Source organism: Aythya fuligula, chromosome 2, assembly GCF_009819795.1.
Source record: "Aythya fuligula isolate bAytFul2 chromosome 2, bAytFul2.pri, whole genome shotgun sequence".
In the NCBI taxonomy this organism is placed as follows: Eukaryota; Metazoa; Chordata; class Aves; order Anseriformes; family Anatidae; genus Aythya; species Aythya fuligula.
Genome location: NC_045560.1, coordinates 96,081,490 through 96,100,950, shown reverse-complemented (window position 1 = coordinate 96,100,950; position 19,461 = coordinate 96,081,490). Strand labels below are relative to the sequence as shown.

At 39.1% G+C, this 19,461-nt stretch overlaps 1 protein-coding gene across 2 annotated transcripts in view; it reads right to left on the bottom strand.

Annotated features, from left to right (window-relative positions):
• TEX10 (testis expressed 10) overlaps window positions 1-19,461 on the bottom strand; it is a 47,060-nt gene that overhangs the window by 16,793 nt on the left and 10,806 nt on the right. Inside the window, exons 5-8 of one of the 2 annotated variants that reach the window (XM_032181387.1) lie at window positions 19,107-19,345; window positions 14,795-14,930; window positions 12,202-12,374; window positions 10,640-10,817 (exon numbers count right to left, since the gene is read on the bottom strand). In XM_032181387.1, the coding sequence (XP_032037278.1) occupies window positions 10,640-10,817; window positions 12,202-12,374; window positions 14,795-14,930; window positions 19,107-19,345 (726 nt within the window). Of the gene's footprint in view, window positions 1-10,639; window positions 10,818-12,201; window positions 12,378-14,794; window positions 14,931-19,106; window positions 19,346-19,461 lie in introns of both variants that reach the window. The other variant, XM_032181386.1, reaches the window with a different exon arrangement.

Below are 19,461 nucleotides of genomic sequence, written 5' to 3'. Positions count from 1 at the left end.
TACAACATCACAGGTGGCATGAAGACACTGAATACAGACTGAGTGCTCATTCCTCGCATGGAGAGGGTAGGGGATTGCATGAGAAAGCTAGTCAGAATCAAGTTTAAAATAATAAAAAGGTTTCTGTCCCATGAAACAGATAGCAGACTTGTCAAGTTCTTCAGTAAAAGTCCAGTGAATCCACAAATTTTACACAAACTCCAGATAATGGACAGAAACTCACCGCAGGCTAAAAACCACATAAACCACAATAAGATCAGGAAATCCCTGAAGATAAAAAATCATTCTGGGGGGTTGGGCTGAGTGCCAGAGCTCTGCTTACCCTGTTTGTGTTCTTTCCTATGCACCTTGCTTGCAGCCTGCAGATCTGCTGTCCAAAACAGTGCCACTGCTCCTACACCTTACATCAGCTTGCACGTGTGTAAGATCCTGAAGCTTACAGCTCGATGTCCAGAAATTTTCCAAATGCTTCACCAATTTTGTTTTGACACCCGTATGTGGCTATTTTCACACCCACAGAAACGGGAGAGGTGTTTCAAGCATGCCGTGGTAGGTGTCACTGATGTGTAAGAGGAGAGAATTGCTGCTCTCCTGCCCTGGGAGCACGGACCCCCACCCCTGGCAGAGCCACTGAATGCTTTTAACACCCATCTCCAAGCAGAGCTACGCTGACACACGCACATACAAAAGCAGGATCCTGAAATTCAATTACAGTTTACTTTTTTTTTTTTTTTGAAAAGCCAAAGCTATTATACACATGAAAATAAGCCTCGATGTTACAACGGCATTAAGGCTAAAAATACTCCAACACTCGATTTAGAAAGTGACAGAGAGAAAGTTGCCTACAATCCTCAGCTTCGCCTCTTTGTGCGTATGCTTTGGAGTATGGTGTTGTGTGTCATTTTCTCTAAAAAAAAATCTATTGTGTCATTTTCTCCAAAAAAAATAAAAATCTATAAAAAATCATGCCTCATTCAAATCACAGCTGAACGGATTTATCAGGATTACGCAACGAAGGATGCTCTGACCTGCTCCTGCCTTATTACCTGCAACATGCACAGCACATGAGGCATGAGACGGAAAATAAGAGAGAAGGAGCTCACAAATTCAGGTGAACAAATAGGTTTTAGGGATTTGACTGGATTGCACTGTTATCTGCATTCTCAGATGCTATATAAGCCAAGGAACTCTTAAAACTGGAGGACTGGGAGTCAGAGGTAACACTTCTCAGAGTACCATCAGATTAGGTACTAAATTTCTTTTAGAAAAGAAAACCCTATTATTCACAGTGGAGGTTTCTCTCCTGCTTTTCTTCCTGCTAGCAATTGCCAAAACCGCAACAGTTCAGGAGTGAGTAAAAGACTGAAAAGAGTAACAGCTGTGGAGCAACACAGCTTCAAGTGTCCTAAAGAGCAGCACGCAGACTCACCTGATCTCCAGTGCTCCCCCTGCATTTACAGTGAAAATGAAGTCTATCCTTTGCTTTCGAGACAGAAAAAGCTAAATATTCTGAAAAAATCAGCTTCTGTTTCACTGTGAATTCCTAAATTTAACAGGCACTTCCGTGTTTCATGTTTTTCTTGCCTCTGTTCCTCATCTGTAAGATATCACCTCCCCATCTCCTACTGCTGTGGAAAATACAGCACAAAATCCCAGAGAAAGGACATCCCTGTTTTCCAGGTGAGGTATGGACATAATAATATAAATAAAACATAGAGTCTTCTACTGCAGGACAGGGCCAAAGGCAAAGCACAGCATTATGAAAATACTCCTCCACAGTGACCATGCTGCATTTAGCACACACTGGAGCATGGAAAAATAACCTGAGATCATGAAACCAAAGAGAACCAGGATCTCACAAATACATCAGTAGCATTTTAAGACTAATACCCGTGCCTTGCTAGTATTTCGAGTGCAGGACCTGCACTACAGCATGAAGAAAGTTTATTTAAACTAAGAAGTCTGATCAATTATCAATGCCTCAATTACCTTTGAATCCAAGTGTCTATAGCAGAATTAAAGCTACTCAGTTGTGAGATTCGTGCTAAATCAAACCAGAAATAAGGTAAAGAACACAGAACAAAAGAAATTTAGTTCTAGAACAGATGCTGACATACGAAAACCATATTTTTTTTTTCTCCAAAGATCTTAGCTATGTATTTTAATGCTAGTACCACGGATAATTAAGAACTACGTGCATGTTAAAATGTTTAAATGCTCATAAATTAAATGTTAGACAGTTAACAAAAACCTGATTTACAGATGGGAAAGAGGTGGCAAGCTACCGTAACCTCCTTTTTTTTTGCATACGTTTTTCCTGACAATGGCAGCCTGTTATCAAATCGCATGAATGAGACCTTTGCAGTCAGCTGCTGCAAACCTGCGTTCACTGTGCTGAATTCCGTGCCGTAATTTCCATAAGGTGAGCTGCTCTCCACGAGAACAGATCTCCTGAGCTGTGGAACTGCCCCTTTAGGTAACCTGCTCCGTACACCTAATGGTATGAAAAGAAAAGCTGAATCCAATTAACTTAAAAATCACTGATTAACTTAAAAATCACCGCTGCTCTTGCTGTTAGCGTAGCCCGTGTTTCTCAATGACAGCAGCAGTTCAAAGCACTACGTTCATCATTTCCTGCTAACTTCTAACTCCAGATGGACCTGGACGCCTTTGTCTGTGCTGTTATTTTCAGTTTGGGAGTGTATCGCAGGGTTGCAAGGTAAAACAACTCCGAAACTGCAATTTCTGCACAAGCGCTGATTTCTCAGCTACGTCACGTTATCCTCGTGCTGCCTGACCTAGACTAGCTACCGACTGATTTCTGGTTCAGGCTTACGGTGCTGGTGGTGACGTCCCTAATCATAAGGAGTCTGAGTAATTTAAAGGTCTCCAGTAGAAGAACTCTTCTGAACGTTCCTCATTACACCAAAGTACTTTGTATGCCCAGCGCCACAGCTGTGTAGCACGATACCCTTTATCACCTCTGGGTCTTCCACCGGGAAGAGCCAGGTACTGCACTCAGATGTCTTCACTGATCCACAGAAAGTGAGTAAAGAAAAGGCTTCTTCTTTCTTTTGACTTCCTATTTGTGTGTCACAGACCATCTGTAACCTCTCAACACAGTGAGTCTAATACCAGCCTGCAGATTTCATCTATCAAGACGCAACCGTTTTGCTCCTGCTACAGGAGCAGAGATACTGAGACACTTCAGGGATACTGCAAGACCCTTCCCTGGATCTGAGAGGACTCCATTCAAACTCATCAACACATCACTCAGGGGTCACTGCCCGAGCCCAGAGACACTGCTGTGCTGACTAAAGCCCTTCCAGGACAACACTGCACAGCTATCTCCTCTAGTGAGCCTCCCCAGAGTTGTTATGAACCTCATGCTTTACGTACAGACCTGGCTGCAAAACCAGTAGCAACAACCATTCAAAATGGTTAAGACACCTGTAAAATATGAGGAAAAGGAACAACTGTGGAGTTAGCTGGTCTGGAGAGCTTGGCAAGCATTGCAACACACCCCAAACGTTCCCACGTTCTCCTTCTGGAGAGCTATGTGCACATAAATAACGAAACACACTGGAAGGAACAAAGCCACAAGGAAGTACCATACCAGAACTGTTGCACCTTTATGGAAGGAAAGCACAAGACATTTTCCTCCACTTCAGCATGCACGGCTGTAAAATCTGTTCTTTTTACAGGTTTTGCATAGTTTAATTCTGTTTAGCTTTAACGAAAACTGACTTCAGTCACATGAGAGCACAGCTGCAGTAACGTCTAAGCTCAGGGTCTTGCATCAGCTTCATCAGACCAGTTGCATGTCACACTGAACGAGGATCAACACTTGGTTTTCAAACCGGTTTTGGAAGGGACAGGAAACCAAGGCTGCCGCACAGATGTTGGAATGACAAAAACTTCAGTCTTTGAATACTTCTCCAACTGTGTCCCCGTCTCCCCGTCATTCACACCAGCTCGGTTCCAGGTAGCACAGGGCTTGAACACAAACTACAAGAAAAGGCAACGAGATTTTCCTCTCCCTTTAATACGCTACCATATGCGGACAATCTTTTGTTAGTGTGTGTGAGCTGCTTTTTGTTTCCTTGTTGTTGTTTTTTTTTTTAAACTTCCATTATGTCTTTTCAAGGATCAAGTGTTTCCATTTGGAGATGTGGCAAAATACAACAAACATCTGCAAGGAATTAAGAGGGATTTGGAGAAAAATATGAATCCTATTTTAAGAAAATAACAATTTGAGCTATGCATTGTTAAAAGTAAGCTTGTCAGCTACTCATTTGCTCTAGGGCTGCAAAAGTTGTGTGAAGAAAAAAAAAAATTGCTTACCCATTATAAGTGCCAGCCCAAATCAGAAGGAACATTCACTAATGAGCACAAGGCATTTACTGCCTGCTGCAGTTTTAAGTGCAGCAACGTAATTCTTCTCCTCTCAGTTAGGGGATATCAAACCACAAACAAGGACCTGGAGACAAATTTAGAGGGCTGTGTCCTTAAACACGAGCTTAGCATTCTTCTTCCCAAGCATTACACTTCACCTAACAGCGAGCAAGAAAAGGAAACTTGCTGACCAGATCTGGCTGAAGGAACGAGCTGTAACACACCTCAGGATCTGACTGTTGAGAACTACGGATCCTTCCTGATCCTACAGCAAGCAAAACAGATCCATCTTTTACCCTTTGGCCTCAGTGGCATCCAGTCAGGGAAATGCCCGCTTTCTGAAAGCACATCTTTCTTTTTAGTTTACATTCAACAGTGCCTTAAGCACTTGATTACCTTTTTAATACCCCCCTCCTCCATATTTGTGTCTAAATTGAAGGGTGTGGAAATAGAGCCAGAAAAAGCCCTTCACAGTGAACACAGACTTCATTATTCTTACATTTTTCTTAATACCCTATTCATAACTACGATGCCTTCTTATACAAGTATGATTTTCAGCTTATTCCTCAAGGTGCATCAAGCTGATGTTCCTTTATACCACTTGTAAGGGTGGTGGTGTTTTATTTTAAATGAAGAAGAACCTCTCATTCGCAGCAATGGGTTACAATATTCTCTCCAGTTTCTGTCCTGCTTGCAAATGCTTTTTGGGAATATAATGGGAATATAGCATTTTTCTTGCCTACAACAATGCATTCACTAAGTCTTTATTAAAGTAGTGTGTGGGCTCCCAGTTACCTACATTCTCACTGACCTCCTCACGTGGTCAAAGGCTGCAGACCCCATAACTACCAGTATTTACTCCAAGAGGAAGTATCTGTAGAAAAAAATTTAAACTCCACTATGGCCCTAGAACATCTGAGTAATTATGTGGAGACAGAATTTTACATCTTTCAACCAACAGATGGTCGAAGTCCATTCCAGTTCTTTCTGAGCACCAGATTCCTGAGGGTAGCAGGAACCAACGTGCCCACTTCCTTGATGCGATGCCAACTGAGCTCCCTCGTTATTGTCTGGAAAGCAACAGAATGTTTTAAAGTCACTCTCTCTTAAGGAAATAGTCCGTGTGAAGTGATGACAAGCAGAATGCACGTTATCATCCCCAGAGTTATCTCAAACCTATGAAGTCTGGGAATTCCCACACGATTTACGTCTTGCTTGGAGAGAGCGCTCAGCTTCTCTGTGTATGGCCCTCATCTTTCTCCTTTTTCTACAGGAATGGAAACAGCAATTCTTTCTGAGACCCCAGCAAGGAGAGAGCCCAACAAGAATAAGAAATGGCTGCTTGAAGCCATTGGAGCCACTTCTGAATACTCCACTTCAAAAGATAAATGTTATAAATTAATTGCCTCCCACACTTTGTTTCATTTAAATCTAGGCAGTGAAATATTATCTGCCCGATTCTCTTTCTGTTACAATGAATTAATTTCCAGACACTCTGTTCCAATACATAAAAGCTTCTAAGAACTTGTAACTATTATGGACAAACAAGGCACATAAATTGCATTTATGTAATTCTGCTGAATAGATTTTCCTTACTTGTATCTGGAGACACGTTAAGAGGAGACGGAGAACTTGTCCCATAAAGTCAGCAATCTAATATCTTAGTTATGATATTTGATCACAAGGTCGTAGTCTACATTTCTTCATCTGTATTTCATAGAATAAAATCCATCATACTAAGCACTTGGATTATATATTAACTAGCTGAAGTATCCCACCTTATACAAAGCAGAGGGCCTTGGAAGAGCATCTGTCATTCGATCACCACAAAGACACTAAGAACTACCAAACAAAACTCCTAAGTCTACCAAATGGTGACAAGTGATATTCCTCTGCAACTGTTAGCTTTTGATACTTAGAGCATATAGAAGTTCACAGAATCACAGAATTTCTAGGTTGGAAGAGACCTCAAGATCATCGAGTCCAACCTCTGACCTAACGCTAACAGTCCCCACTAAACCATATCCCTAAGCTCTACATCTAAACGTCTTTTCAAGACCTCCAGGGATACTCCCCTGGGCAGCCCATTCCAATGTCTAACAACCCTTTCAGTCAAGAAGTTCTTCCTAATATCCAACCTAAACCTCCCCTGGCACAACTTTAGCCTGTTCCCCCTCATCCTATCACGAGGCACGTGGGAGAACAGACCAACCCCCACCTCACTACTGGCATTCCAAACCTAAGCTCCACTTAGATGAAACATTCCATATTCCCTGCCCAACACATTTTAACCATTCTTTAATTAGTAGAGAACTACTGTTCAACTATTTACAAACTATTCCAATAAATCAAAAATATTTTTTCCATTAATTCTTTTAGAAACGTGGCACATTGCATCAAGACTAAAGCCTGTCTCGATACTTCAGTCCAAGTAGTGCCACCTAAATAATGAAACTCCACCTTGCAGATTCAGTGCAAACACTTAAAAAACACTTCCCGTATCCTTCCATTTGTCTCCACAAATTTCAGCTTGTCAGAGCCTTAAATCAGAAGGTGACTCAGAGAACTTAACTCCTTCCAAGAAGTTGTTACCTCTCATTTCTCGCACTCTGAGGTCACAGGCTGTTCTTGTGTTCCTCCACACCCTTCCTCGCCCCTGTTGGTGTATGAGAACAGGAGTGGGGAGAAGGATTTGTACCCTGTAAATCTGGCACACCTCCATCTCTCAAAACCCTACCTGACTGGATTTAAGGTTACTTACAGCTCAGGACCCACACAGCAGGCACTGAAGAAGACAGGGTGGCTCTATTTAAGCCACCATCAATTTCAGCACGGTCCTTGCCCTGTGCTATCTGGAAGAGCTGTAGTGCACAGAAGCCAAGAGCATCGCAGGAACGCTCGTAGCCATTTAACAGTATAGGTAATCACCCTCCCATGCTCAGAAACCTTCTCGTTATATGTGGCATTACCGTCATCATCATCTTGATTCTCAGCACACAGAGCCCACCACGGTCAGCTCCTGCAGCCCAGCTGGCTATTAATTTCACCACCACAAAAATTAAAGATGGAAATTACAGGATGCCTTCAAAATCCATTTCCAATTAACAAAAACTTCCCAAAGTTAATACGCGGTAATTAAATTTAATGTTTACTGCCTGGTACCACGACAGGGCTGTGGTTTAAGCCATCTGGATACATTTACTATCTACTTTTATAGTTCGTACACACATGCACACACACGAAAGATATGTAAGAGCTTCTTCATCTTATAATGATTGTTCCTGGAATAACTGTAACAGTCTTATCATCATCTGTATGTACTCTCATCAAATCCACTTTCATGTGGCTTCTCCCTGGCAAATATACATAGGTATGTATGTGCATTTTCTGATGCGTGTAAGAACGTACATGATCTGCCAGCCAGGAATAGTGTGGAAATAAAAGCTTTAAAAGAAATTAAAAACAATTGCCAAATACAGCAGCGAGCCCCTGATGCTGCTGAATGCAATCTATTTAAAGTGCGACAGATAAGCAGGTGGCTTAGAAGAAAAGAGATTTACAAGAACTCCCCCATCACGAGACTGAACGAAAAAGGTAATGGAAGAAAAACAGTGCCATCTAGCGACAAAATCATTTTTATTGATCTCTAAACCGACTGATTTGTATCGGTTTCCTTAAACACCACCATCATCTGAAACTACAGAAAATGTCCCATGAACCACACTGTGCCGCTGAGCTGTGAAGCTGTACACATTTTGGTACAGTGCTGTTCACCTCAAGAACTCAGACGTTTAACTCAAAGAATCCTAATGCTGTAAATGACTACCAGAAGTTACCAAGTCCCTCTTGCTTCCTTTAAGGCTTTACCTCTGCCATCCATGACACCCAGACATAAATATCTGCTGTGAAGCACATTCTATACCTCCTTCCTACAGTCTACTCCAGCATGTCTCTGCTTCTGGAAAATCTCGTTAGCACTCGAAACAGATGATTTTCTCCCACTTAATATTTCTAACCCTGCTAAAACTGCATTCTCAAATCCCTTTCCAACAGCCTTTTATTCACACAAAGACAAGTTCTCCCTCCTTCCCAGTCTTATTTGCCTAACAATGCCAATTTGTTAGTCATCCCCCTTTATCACAATTTACAGACTATCATTCTTCATCTGCTCTCCTTTAGATTCAGTCCAGTTTGTCCATATCATTACCTAAAAGCAAGCCACAAAACTGGACACGATAATCCAGCCAGGCTTCGCTGATGATAAGAGTCAGAAAATTAGCTCACGTATTCTGCAATGACAGGTGATGAAGCTCTTAAAGCCCTGATAAATTTCAGATCTAGTAAATGGACGACTTTTTTTTTTTCTTAACTGCACTAATCCCTTCCCAAGGAAAAAGATGCGTCAGACTGTTCTGTTCTCGAGAAGTTAATATTAATTGTTACTTATCTCAGTGTTTTTGCATGCATGGTGGCTAATTTTAGCCACCAGACAATGGTCCCAAAGAATTTTTTTGGACATCCCCTTCACAGCAGCCACTAAAATTTCTGACATCATTGTGGTTCTCCGATTCTTAAAGGCATCCTATGTTGAAATTCTGACCATAAAAATCTATGATCAGGACCATAAAAAAAAAAGTTTCACCTACATATTAAGAAGCTGAGCAATAACTGAAAAAAAATGTGAAGCTTGTTTTCAAGTGCTTTAAAATTTCTACCACAAACTTTCAAGTTGGCAACCTAGGTGAGAGTATTTTCAATGCTGTTACATTCACTTTGTCTATAAAAAGGTTATTTAAATCTTTACAAAGGTTTGCATTATTTTCAGATGTTTCTGAAGAAAATTGATCAGATTCCTTTTTAAAAAAAAAAAAAAAAAAATATTCCTCTTCACACTGTGGAAACTACCTTACCAAAGAAAAACGATGCTCAAATCAAGATTAAAATCTTTTTCTCCAAGCTTCATTTTTCATAGTTATTTCAGATCCACTTCTCAGGTAGATAACCCACAATCTTTGAATCCTACTTTGTTTAAAACATGTTCCAAATGCCATAAATTAAGATCAGAAGACTCTGCACTTCTGAAAAAATTAAAAGTTGCTCCTCCTCCTGCATTGCCAAGATGTAACCTACTTTTGGTAAGCATGCCGCCCCCCAGCAGTCTCTCTCATCTTCTGCCAAAAGGATCAAATGCCTGCAGCCCACCTGCACCTTCTTGATAGTCTTCAGCTACACTATTACTGTAAAAATCTCCCACACTGAAAATCAGATAAGATCTAATAAAAATAAAAAAGCAGCTTAGTGCTTATTACCATCTTCAGTTCTCACAATGCCTGCCTTTCAGTTGGTCAGTTTGTCACTGCATTTGTAGTATATGGCAAAGAATTATTATTTTTTTAAATAAAATTGGAGATCCATGTTCCCAAAACTACACAGATTTTCACTTTTATAGCAGTAACACATTATATAGAGAGTATTATAGATTTTATCACCATCACTTTAGTCACCTTACATGGCAATTATCAACAGGTCTGTATCTGGCAGTACATCGTAATTCATACAAGCCCAACTCCTATTTATTTATCCAAGCTCCAACAAAAGTGAGGAATAGAAAAAAGCAAGTGTACTTTTTCCAGAAGCAGCAAAGCAAAATACTGTAATGAAATCTCAGCAATCCTTCCTCTCGCTTCTGTGGAACAGCAATCTCTCCCCACCTTCATAGTCTAACGTGCTCAAGCCAAGAGAAAAACAACAGGTGTGTGAATGATTTCTAACAAGACACTCGCCTAGCAACTACAATTTAGAGTTATTTAAGTGTGGTAACTATAGGAGGAGCAAGGTTGAAAAACTTTAAAGCAGAGCAGAACATGAGAATACATACTGGTTGGTTGTTTTTCCCTACAAACACCGTGAAGTCAAAGCATTTACGAGGTCAAGGCTAAGTATTTACGAGGAAGAGCTGCAATCCGTGGCAGAACAAAGACCACCAGTGATAACATTCAGGGTAGAGGCTGCTCAATACTGCATAGCCTTAAAGGTAAGGGATATGATTTTGATATCAAACACTGCAGAAAATCAGTCAATGTAAAGTGAAAGTCTAAGAGTAAAATTTGACAGAAGCGTTAACTTTCCTCCAGGTACCAATTTTTACATTCTGTGTTATCTTTTGTGTTTTGAAGTAGCGCAAACCACTTAGGAAGTTCAAAACGTTTTTCCAGCAACCTAAAGCACGGGTTAAGCATTTTACCTCATGCGCAGTATCCCAATAAGAGTGGCAGCCAGCTCTGAGGACATTCTTCCCATAATACAGCAGCGACTCAAGCAAGCCAGCAAGCTGGCAGGGAGGCAGGGCAGGAAGTACACCAGCTGAACCAGCCGCCGCTGAGCCTCAGCTGGGAGCAGAACCAGAGTGCCATCTAGCGGGTCTGAAAACAGACAAAGAATGAATTAAAAGCTAGGCACAAAATACAGTTTTCTCCTAATGTCACTAAGGTATTGAAAGTTTGAAAGTGTAGGAAAATGAGACGGAAATCGAAGAAAACTGAGGAGCAGAGGAAGCAAGTGTAACAGAAGTGATATGGAAAGCCAGTGGGAAATTACGAGGAGTTAAAATTCTAACAAAATAATGCTATGTTTCAGGAAATAAGTATCAAGAGACACTTAGATCCAGCACTACTCCTAAAAACTACTGAAAAGAATTGAGTCTGTATTAAAAAAAAAAATCAAGAAGCATTTTATTTAGATTTAAACTGAAGTATAATAAAAATAGAAATATTTTATCTTTTGATTTTCAAGCATGTATAAATCCGCTCATTTCTGATTTCATATCTTCAAAAACAAGTAGAAGCTTAACTTTAAACTGAAAATAGATGAAATCACTTTATTTTATGAGCCTTGGTCGAGAAAATAGCCTAAATCTATCACAATACTCACAACAAAATTGCCAGACTGCACAACAATGCAATTGTGAAGAAGAGAACATTTTCATTTTTAGCAGAAAAGCCCATAGGTGCTAACAGGCAATTTATTATCAGCACAGCAATAAAATTCTTACAACTGTATAATCACCTTAATGGACCCAAATACATTTTATTTCTTGTAAAGAGGAGAATCTATTTCACTCATCACTTGCGGAAAGGGAGCAAGGTATGGGTTTAACAACATATGGACATAAAATTGTTTGTGTTTCCTGAAACAGCAAGACTATATTCCCCCTTCCTTAGGTAATAACAAGCAAGAAGTGCCCTAGACCCACAGAACTTAAATCACTTTCAGGCAAGGCTTCAACTTCAAAATGGAGCAGCATGCATTAAATTAATAGGAAAAAAAATAAATAATAATTATTTGGAAAATTCTGGCAAGTGGTATTAAAACACCAAAATTCAAGCATTCTAATAGACAAAAACTTTCACACAAGTATCTCGTGCAGTGATCTCTCATCTTTTCTAGCTGTTACTATGTAATGCTTACAACATTTACTGAAGGTACAGCACTATACCTAACACTGAAGAAGGAAGAGAGAAAAAAAAAAAGAAGCAATACTATCAGAAGCAGATTTCACAAAAACTGAAGCTTTTGATCTATCAGATTAAGGTAACCTGATAACTTTAACTGTACATTTTAACCATTTTGCCAGCCTTTAAGAAATGATACATCATTCCTTTTAACCTTCACCGTTAGTGACTGATCTCCCCCCCCACAACACACACTTTACATTCACCTAAGAAACACTTGTGTTTTCCATGTACTGCAACTTTCCTAAAAAGCGATGGAAAAAAAAAATCAGTATGCTATAGAGCAAAGTCTTACCGTATATTTGATCAGCAGTGGCTTGTAAACTTTGTAATAATTCTTTGTTTGAACGAGAAGCAGCAGAATGAATGATATCAATCAGCTGATTTGAGAGCTCGGGGTTTCTCAAGCCAAGCAGAGCAAGTTGCTGAGGTAAACCAGCCAACCAACGAGATAAAACTTTACTTCGACTTCTAAAGAAAGAGGGAGAGTTATTTTGGGCAATCAAAAACAAACAAAAAAACTTACTTTTTCCAGTCTTGACTAAGTTGCTTTAATGTTAGGTATAATTAAATGACAATAAACTGCAACAGTACGGTTTGTGTACAATATTTCACTTGAAGATGTGAGCACATTGGTATGCTCCTAGGGTTATAACAGAAGTATTTATTTGGCACAGTTTTTGCATTACATACTTACAGCTCGTTTAGAAAGTAAGTGTGTGAGAAGTGACCATATGCTGGCAAGTCAACATTTCAATTTCTCATTAGTCTTATCATTTTATATTATTACCACATTCTGACTACCCCTGAGCTTCCCAGTCAAGCCACGACTCTTTTTATTAGACTTTCAAATTCAATTCTACCTTTATGGACGTCTTGGCTCTTCAATTCTGATAAATCTTAAAGCAGAATGAGCAACTAGAATTGGTTGCTTTAAATAGGAGTTGATAACATGATTTTAGTTTCTTTTCTTTCTCTGTTCAACTGCTACAGTAAATCAACTATTTTTGTCAAGCACAATAAAGTATCCTTTCTACCCCTTCCAAAACATCCAAACCCTTGTTTTTTTAGCCAGTCTCATTTCTTAATCAGGAATGATGATTAAAAAAAACAAACAGTAATATTAAGAAAACATGAGACTAAATGAAGTAAAAAAAAAAAAAAAAAAAAAAAATGAATCCTGGGCGATCAGATTGCTGTTTTCCCTTTTTTGATCTATTATATCTCTCTTTTTACTACATATCAAGGAGTAAGTACTGAATTATTTTAATTAAGGTTTTCAGGTAGGCCTTTTACTCACACTTTTCAAATTTAAAAGTAAATTTTTCATGTGTAACTTAATAGTTTATACAATAATTAAAGGAAGAATTCCTGAATCCTATTTATTGTCTTATTATTGAATTCCTATGGCACCCAGGCAAATTACTTCAAACATGGCTCTCCTGAAGTTACTCTTATTAATAGATCTGCTACATCTCTACATTAAAAAAAATCTCTTCACCAAAAACTGTAGGGACCAAACCATATCATTACTCCCACTGTCTACAAGCCACACAGAGCTAATACAGTTGCTTAATTTCCCCTGAACATTATAAAAAAAAAAAAAAAAAAAGCTACACACTGCAAACAGGATACAAATTCGAAAGGAAGTATAAGAGACAACTGGAAAAAATAATTTAGTTGAATTTGCAGGATTAGCAACATTCCTGTGACAGTTTTACTTATGAGATAGAATAATTTTGGTTTGTAAGTTATACTGTATCATCTCAGTACTTAAACAAATGATTACATGTATAAATCAAGAAGTTCAAGTTGAAGGTGTCAATAAGATTAGCGTAACGATGATAAAAATCATGAAATTTTCAATAGACTTAAAATCCCTCACCAAAAAGTTTGAGGAAACAAAGTGTCTATAACAGCATAAGAGGGCACTAAAGGTGCTCTCCACCCTCCTCCCAGGCAACAGCAGGCCAAAATCTGCCACCCATCCTTTGGGAATCAGATACACCTAAAAAATAAAGTTTCATTTCCATTTCATGGAAATTGTTTCAACATGAACTCTGTTCCTCTTATACTGCTCTCAACAAGCTTCTGAGAAAAAAAAAATAATTGAGAAGAGCAGCCACAGGAAGGCTAAAAGAGCTGTAATATCAAGCTGAATGGAATAATAATACGAATGTCAACCAGGATCCACTTCCCAGTCCACATCTTGAAGACTGGAAAACACTGATTCTAATGGAAAGAAATGGACTGTTCCAGTCCATAAAGATTATACTATCTTAAAATATCTTACATAGGTGTATATATTCTTTTTGCAAATAATTTTGTCCTTTTGAGAGTTCAGTCTTCAGTTACTAAAAAAGTTAAAATTCCATGCAGAGGACTGAGAGAAGGAAAATAGCAGGAAAAATACTGCCATTTGTGACATCTAAAAGTTGAAAGTTAAAGCTTTCTAGACATTAGATAGTCATATGAAGCCATGGATGAAATACTCAGAACTTCAAGGTAAGTTCAGAAAACAGTGGTTACGTAACCTCAGGGAAATTAGTATGGAAAAAATCTTTTTCACTTTGGGAGAAAAAGAAGAGGAAAATGGGATGCTGCCTAGTCTTTTCCTGTCTTTCAAATTCGCTGTATTTTTTCTAAGATTCACAGCATAAATGTTAGATTTTTCTGTCTGTAGATCTAACTACATATACTCAGGCCTGATCACAATACAGGATTGGAAAGAAGAAGAGGACAGACAGAAAATAACTATATTCCCAAAGCTTGACTGTGCTAATGGATGCCAGCATTTCAATATTCTAACTTTTGAAATAAGCATGCTGTGTTGAAATGAAAAGGAGTATAGAAGTGTGTTTTGTTTTTTTTGTTTGTTTTGTTTTTACCTGATTCTTTGAGTCCTCAAATCTTCTTTTTGGTAAACTCTGCTAAAAAATTTCAAAAGCAATGTACGAACAGGAAGGAGGAGATTCCGTTGCTGGTATAGCGTATATACTGCCTTTATCAAAGGTTCTGTAGCCACTAGAATGAAAATATAGACAAAATTCAAATAGTGCTGCTGAATTGGCTGATTTCATACATACACACACGCATTACATATAATCTGTATCTGCAGCTACCTATGGTTATTTCCATAGGGAAGTACCCAAAGGCTTCAAAACAAACCACTGGATAAATCGGTGAATCATTAAAACACTTCGTGGTGTAGCTTATGGAAGGAGCACGCAGCTATAGAGACAGCACGTACGTGAAAGCTCCAGAGCTTCCTGAAGACAGCTCATTAGCTACCTCGAAACCAGTGCAATAAGTAATAAATTCCTGTTTTCCACAGCTATCTTCCACATCCTTTTTCCCTAGCACAGTAACTTCATATCACCAGTCTCCTTTACTCCTCACCTTGTTTCCAAAACCTCACTGCCACTGCCTTCGGTGATCTCCAGACTGACCCTCCCTGCCACACACACATCAGCCTCAGCAGCTCTCCACGTCTTCGAACCAGCTGGCTCCACACCACGTTTGCTGCTTAACCAGAAAATACATACCTTGAGAGCCACTGGCCAGCCGCTACAATGAGATCTGCTAAACTTGCACTGCAACCTTTTCTTCTCTGAAGCTTTAGCCAACTACGCTTTGTCACCAGACTTACAACAATGTTTGAGCTCTAACCTCATGTCAAAGGTGGCCAAAACTGGCCAGCAAGTGCAGAAGTTATTATAGTAGACTGAAAAAGAGACCAAACATTTTCTTTAGAAGCCAGGACTGAAATATTGGAAGTAAAAGTTAACAAAGCGTGGAAAAAAAAAAAAAATCATACAAATATCTGAATTGTGAGAAGACAAGCCTAAAAGAGCAGAGAAATATCTGAAAAGATAAGAGGCATATGAAGAGCACTACCCCTCACTCAAGTTGTCTGAATAGGGCTTGATCCCAGTGAACTAATTGCTGTCAAGATGCACTTAACTAGCAGTAATCACTTATTTTCATTGTTTTCATAATCCAAGACCACAGAACTTTTATTTTCCATTCAGGTGTACAAAGCAGTTAAAGTTATGCATTCAAAACCAGACACAATAATTTGTTCCACACTGAACAGAGCTACTTCTGCCCCAGGAGACCACATTTTAACAAGAATGCTCCATACTAAAAACGATTACAGGTCCAGTTCAGGGGCCAGTCTTAATTGATAAAACTCCAGTAAAACCAGGGAATGTATTTAAGTTACTACACAGAGATTCGCAGGAAAATACACGATATAAAGCACCTGAAATGGCACGGCCATACTTAATCATAATGCAGGGAGCCACTGAAATCTAACAAATCTATCAACTGAGAAATATGTCAAATATTAGAACAAATTTTAATTAAGATAATTTAAGTTCTTTTTTTTTTCACTAGAAACATTAACTTATTCATTTCACACACTCTTCTAATGAAGATTTTTCTTGGACTGCATAAACAGAACACGTGCTTATTCTCAGTTGATTAGCAGTTCATTAATTAGCTGGAAATCACAAAGGTATTAACGTTAACGGAAAACTGTATAAGAAATAAATATTCTAAGCACGTAGAATATTCAGCCACCTTCAAATAACTCTCCATGGCACGTTCAGTAAAGCAGGTCCTACTGTTTGAATTGCTTCCTATGAGTAGAACAAGTTTAAAAACAAAAGCAATTTTAAAATGCATTATCTAAAGGTAGCATTTAAAAGGTCCACATTGTACAGACTTCCAAAATGCAGCTGAGGTCCTTGTAGGTTTTTAACATATTTGTTTTAATCAGCATGTGTCAACCTCCCTGAAGCGACTGAGTGTTCTCTCTCACTGGAAGAAAATTTATCAAAAATCCAACTAGCAGCTAAACTGCTGCTAAAGTTATACCTGAGAAATGCAAGAAAGCAACAGACCTCCTAATTATAAAGAGCAGATCCAGAGTTTGATCTTAAACAAAGGAGAGAAATCTTCAGATGTCAGCTCAAAGCTCTTCATCTTTAGTTGTTTTTTCTGTCTAGGTTTTCCCTTTTTCAATTTCCGTTTTGTTCTAAGAAAACATTAACAGCTCTTTTTTTTGCATTGTCTTCTATCTATCTATCTATCTATCTAGATACACACACCTTCTCAGGGCCTTAGTCTCAATTTCAGATATGTTTTTAACAATTCAGACTTATCTTCAGTATGTACCAACTTTTGGAATATCACCTTGTACAATACAGTTCAGAATTTCTAGAACACCATCAAAAAACTCGGGAAAGGAAAAGGTTTTTTCCCCATAGAATGGTTTAGGCTGTAAAAGGCCTCTGGATATCATTGGCTCTATCGCCCCTGCTCAGGCAGGATCACCTAAAGCTGATGGCCAGGACCACATCCATACAGTTTCTGAATATCTCCGAGGTGAGAGATTTTCAAGGTGGGAGCTCCACAGCTTCTCTGGGCAACCTTTGCCACTGCTCTCTCAGCCTTTCCTCAGAGTGGAGACGCTCCAGTCCCTTAACCATTTCCGTGGTCCTTCGCTGGACTCTCTCCAGTAGCTCCATGTCTCCCTTGAACTGGGGAAGCCCAGAATGGACACAGTACTCCACGGTCAACATGGTGTCCGCCCAGATCCTTTTCTGCCAAGCTGCTTTCCATCTGGGCAGCCCCAGCATGTTCTGGCAGATGGGCCTGCTCCTTCACAGGGGCAGGACTTCACTCCTCCTCTCGCTGAACTGCATGAGGTTCTCGTCAGCCCATTTATCCAGCCTGTTCAAACTATACTTCCTCTACGTCTAGCAAATGAGGTTTAATCTTACATCTAGTCAGGCTCTTAGTATTGCACAAGGATTATCTAGAAGGGACAAGATAAATTATTCACACAAACGGATACAGATTCCTGAGGTAAACAATTTCCCACTCGTAACAAAATCCCTGAACCTTTACAGAATGAGAAGACAAGATCCATATGCATCAATCTTTTGGAAATTCACTTATTTTTTGTTTGTTTGTTTGTTTGTTTGTTTTTAAAGCTTATTTATTTTCTGCACTCTCCAGGAGAATTGTTTTACTAAAATGGCTACTTTGGTTAGAAAAACACAAGCTATTCTTAGCTATCCAACAAGAGTCTAGTAGACAAAGCAAAATTCAGTGTTTTACTACAAAGAGAAGCGTGAAGCATCTGATATAATAGTTGGAAACGTATTTCTTTAGTATCAGCTCTTCTGCATTAGCTCAGATGATGAGACAGGCACATCTCTGACTGTGGGCTATTACTTGCCTTCAGCAGCAAGCTGAATTTTGTAGTAGTGATAGGAATGATTGGTTATTAGCTTTGTTCCCAGGGAGATAGCGTTTTCTATAAATGCCACTTGGCTGTGGAATTTAATTCTACCAGACCAGTAAGACACCATAGACCACTGTCACCTTTAGACTTCCTGAGAAATTCCTTTCTTTAGGAAGTCCTGCATCAACCACCGAACAGACATGGCAAACAAGGTCTTATCTGGATCACAGTCAAGAATTATTTTGGCGAGGGGGTGGGAAGAAAACCCAAAACACTGTGTTGGTCGTGCAAGTCATAACTGGAAATGTGTTTTTCCTTGGAAAAGGATTAAAATCAAATGCTACCAGAGCTTTCATCATAATTATCTTGGCATTTCATAGAGTCACAGAATGGTTTGGGCCTGGAAGGGACCTTAAAAACCATCCAGTTCCAATCCCCTACCATGGATGGGGATGCCTTCCACTAGACTAGGTTGCTCAAAGCCCCATCCAGCCTGGTCTCGAACACTTTTCATGCTACCATAGAACTAGAACGGCCATCTGACATTACTCAAGGACGTCTACAAGCTACATTAATGATTTTAAATAAAGACTAAAATACTAAAATATCATGCAACTCTCCTTCCTTGTAATTATTTTTTCCAGTGAAGAAAAAATTTAGTCTTCCCATTTACAAGAATGCCTTAAGAAGTAAAACCAGCAGACAGGTACACAAATATATACTTTGTATATCAACACTATGAATCTAGCAGCTTTCCTAATAACGAAGCAATTTTCAATGCCATGTACAGATATGACCATGGAATTCAATTTACCTCTACAGACAAAACACACTGTGGATGTAACAACCAAGGATGTAAGACAAAGTGACCTGAAAAGAAAAAAGTAACTCAATCTCTTTGTCAGTGCCTACGTTTCACTTTTTAGAAACTACTCACATCTTACCTTTGTTCTGCTGTATTTGCATGAGTCTCCAAGTCACACCAAGCAATCTGTTCACCTGCTTGCTATTCAGCCTGCTGCCATCCTGGAGAGTATCTGTCACAAATTTCCGTATCATGTCCAACCAACCAGAATCTGCCTGAAGTGTTGAAGCGCTTGCTAGTGAAACCATTATGTCACACAAGGTTAAGTTCAGTAAAAGATGGTCTACGCTGTTTGAGGGTGTCATACAACACTTGTTGCTAAGTAAGAATGGAGGGAAAAAAAGAAAAAAAAGAAATTACACTTTTTAATATACTGTCACTTCACAGTAGGAATTATACCACATGGAGAAGAAAAATCAAATACTGAAATTTTA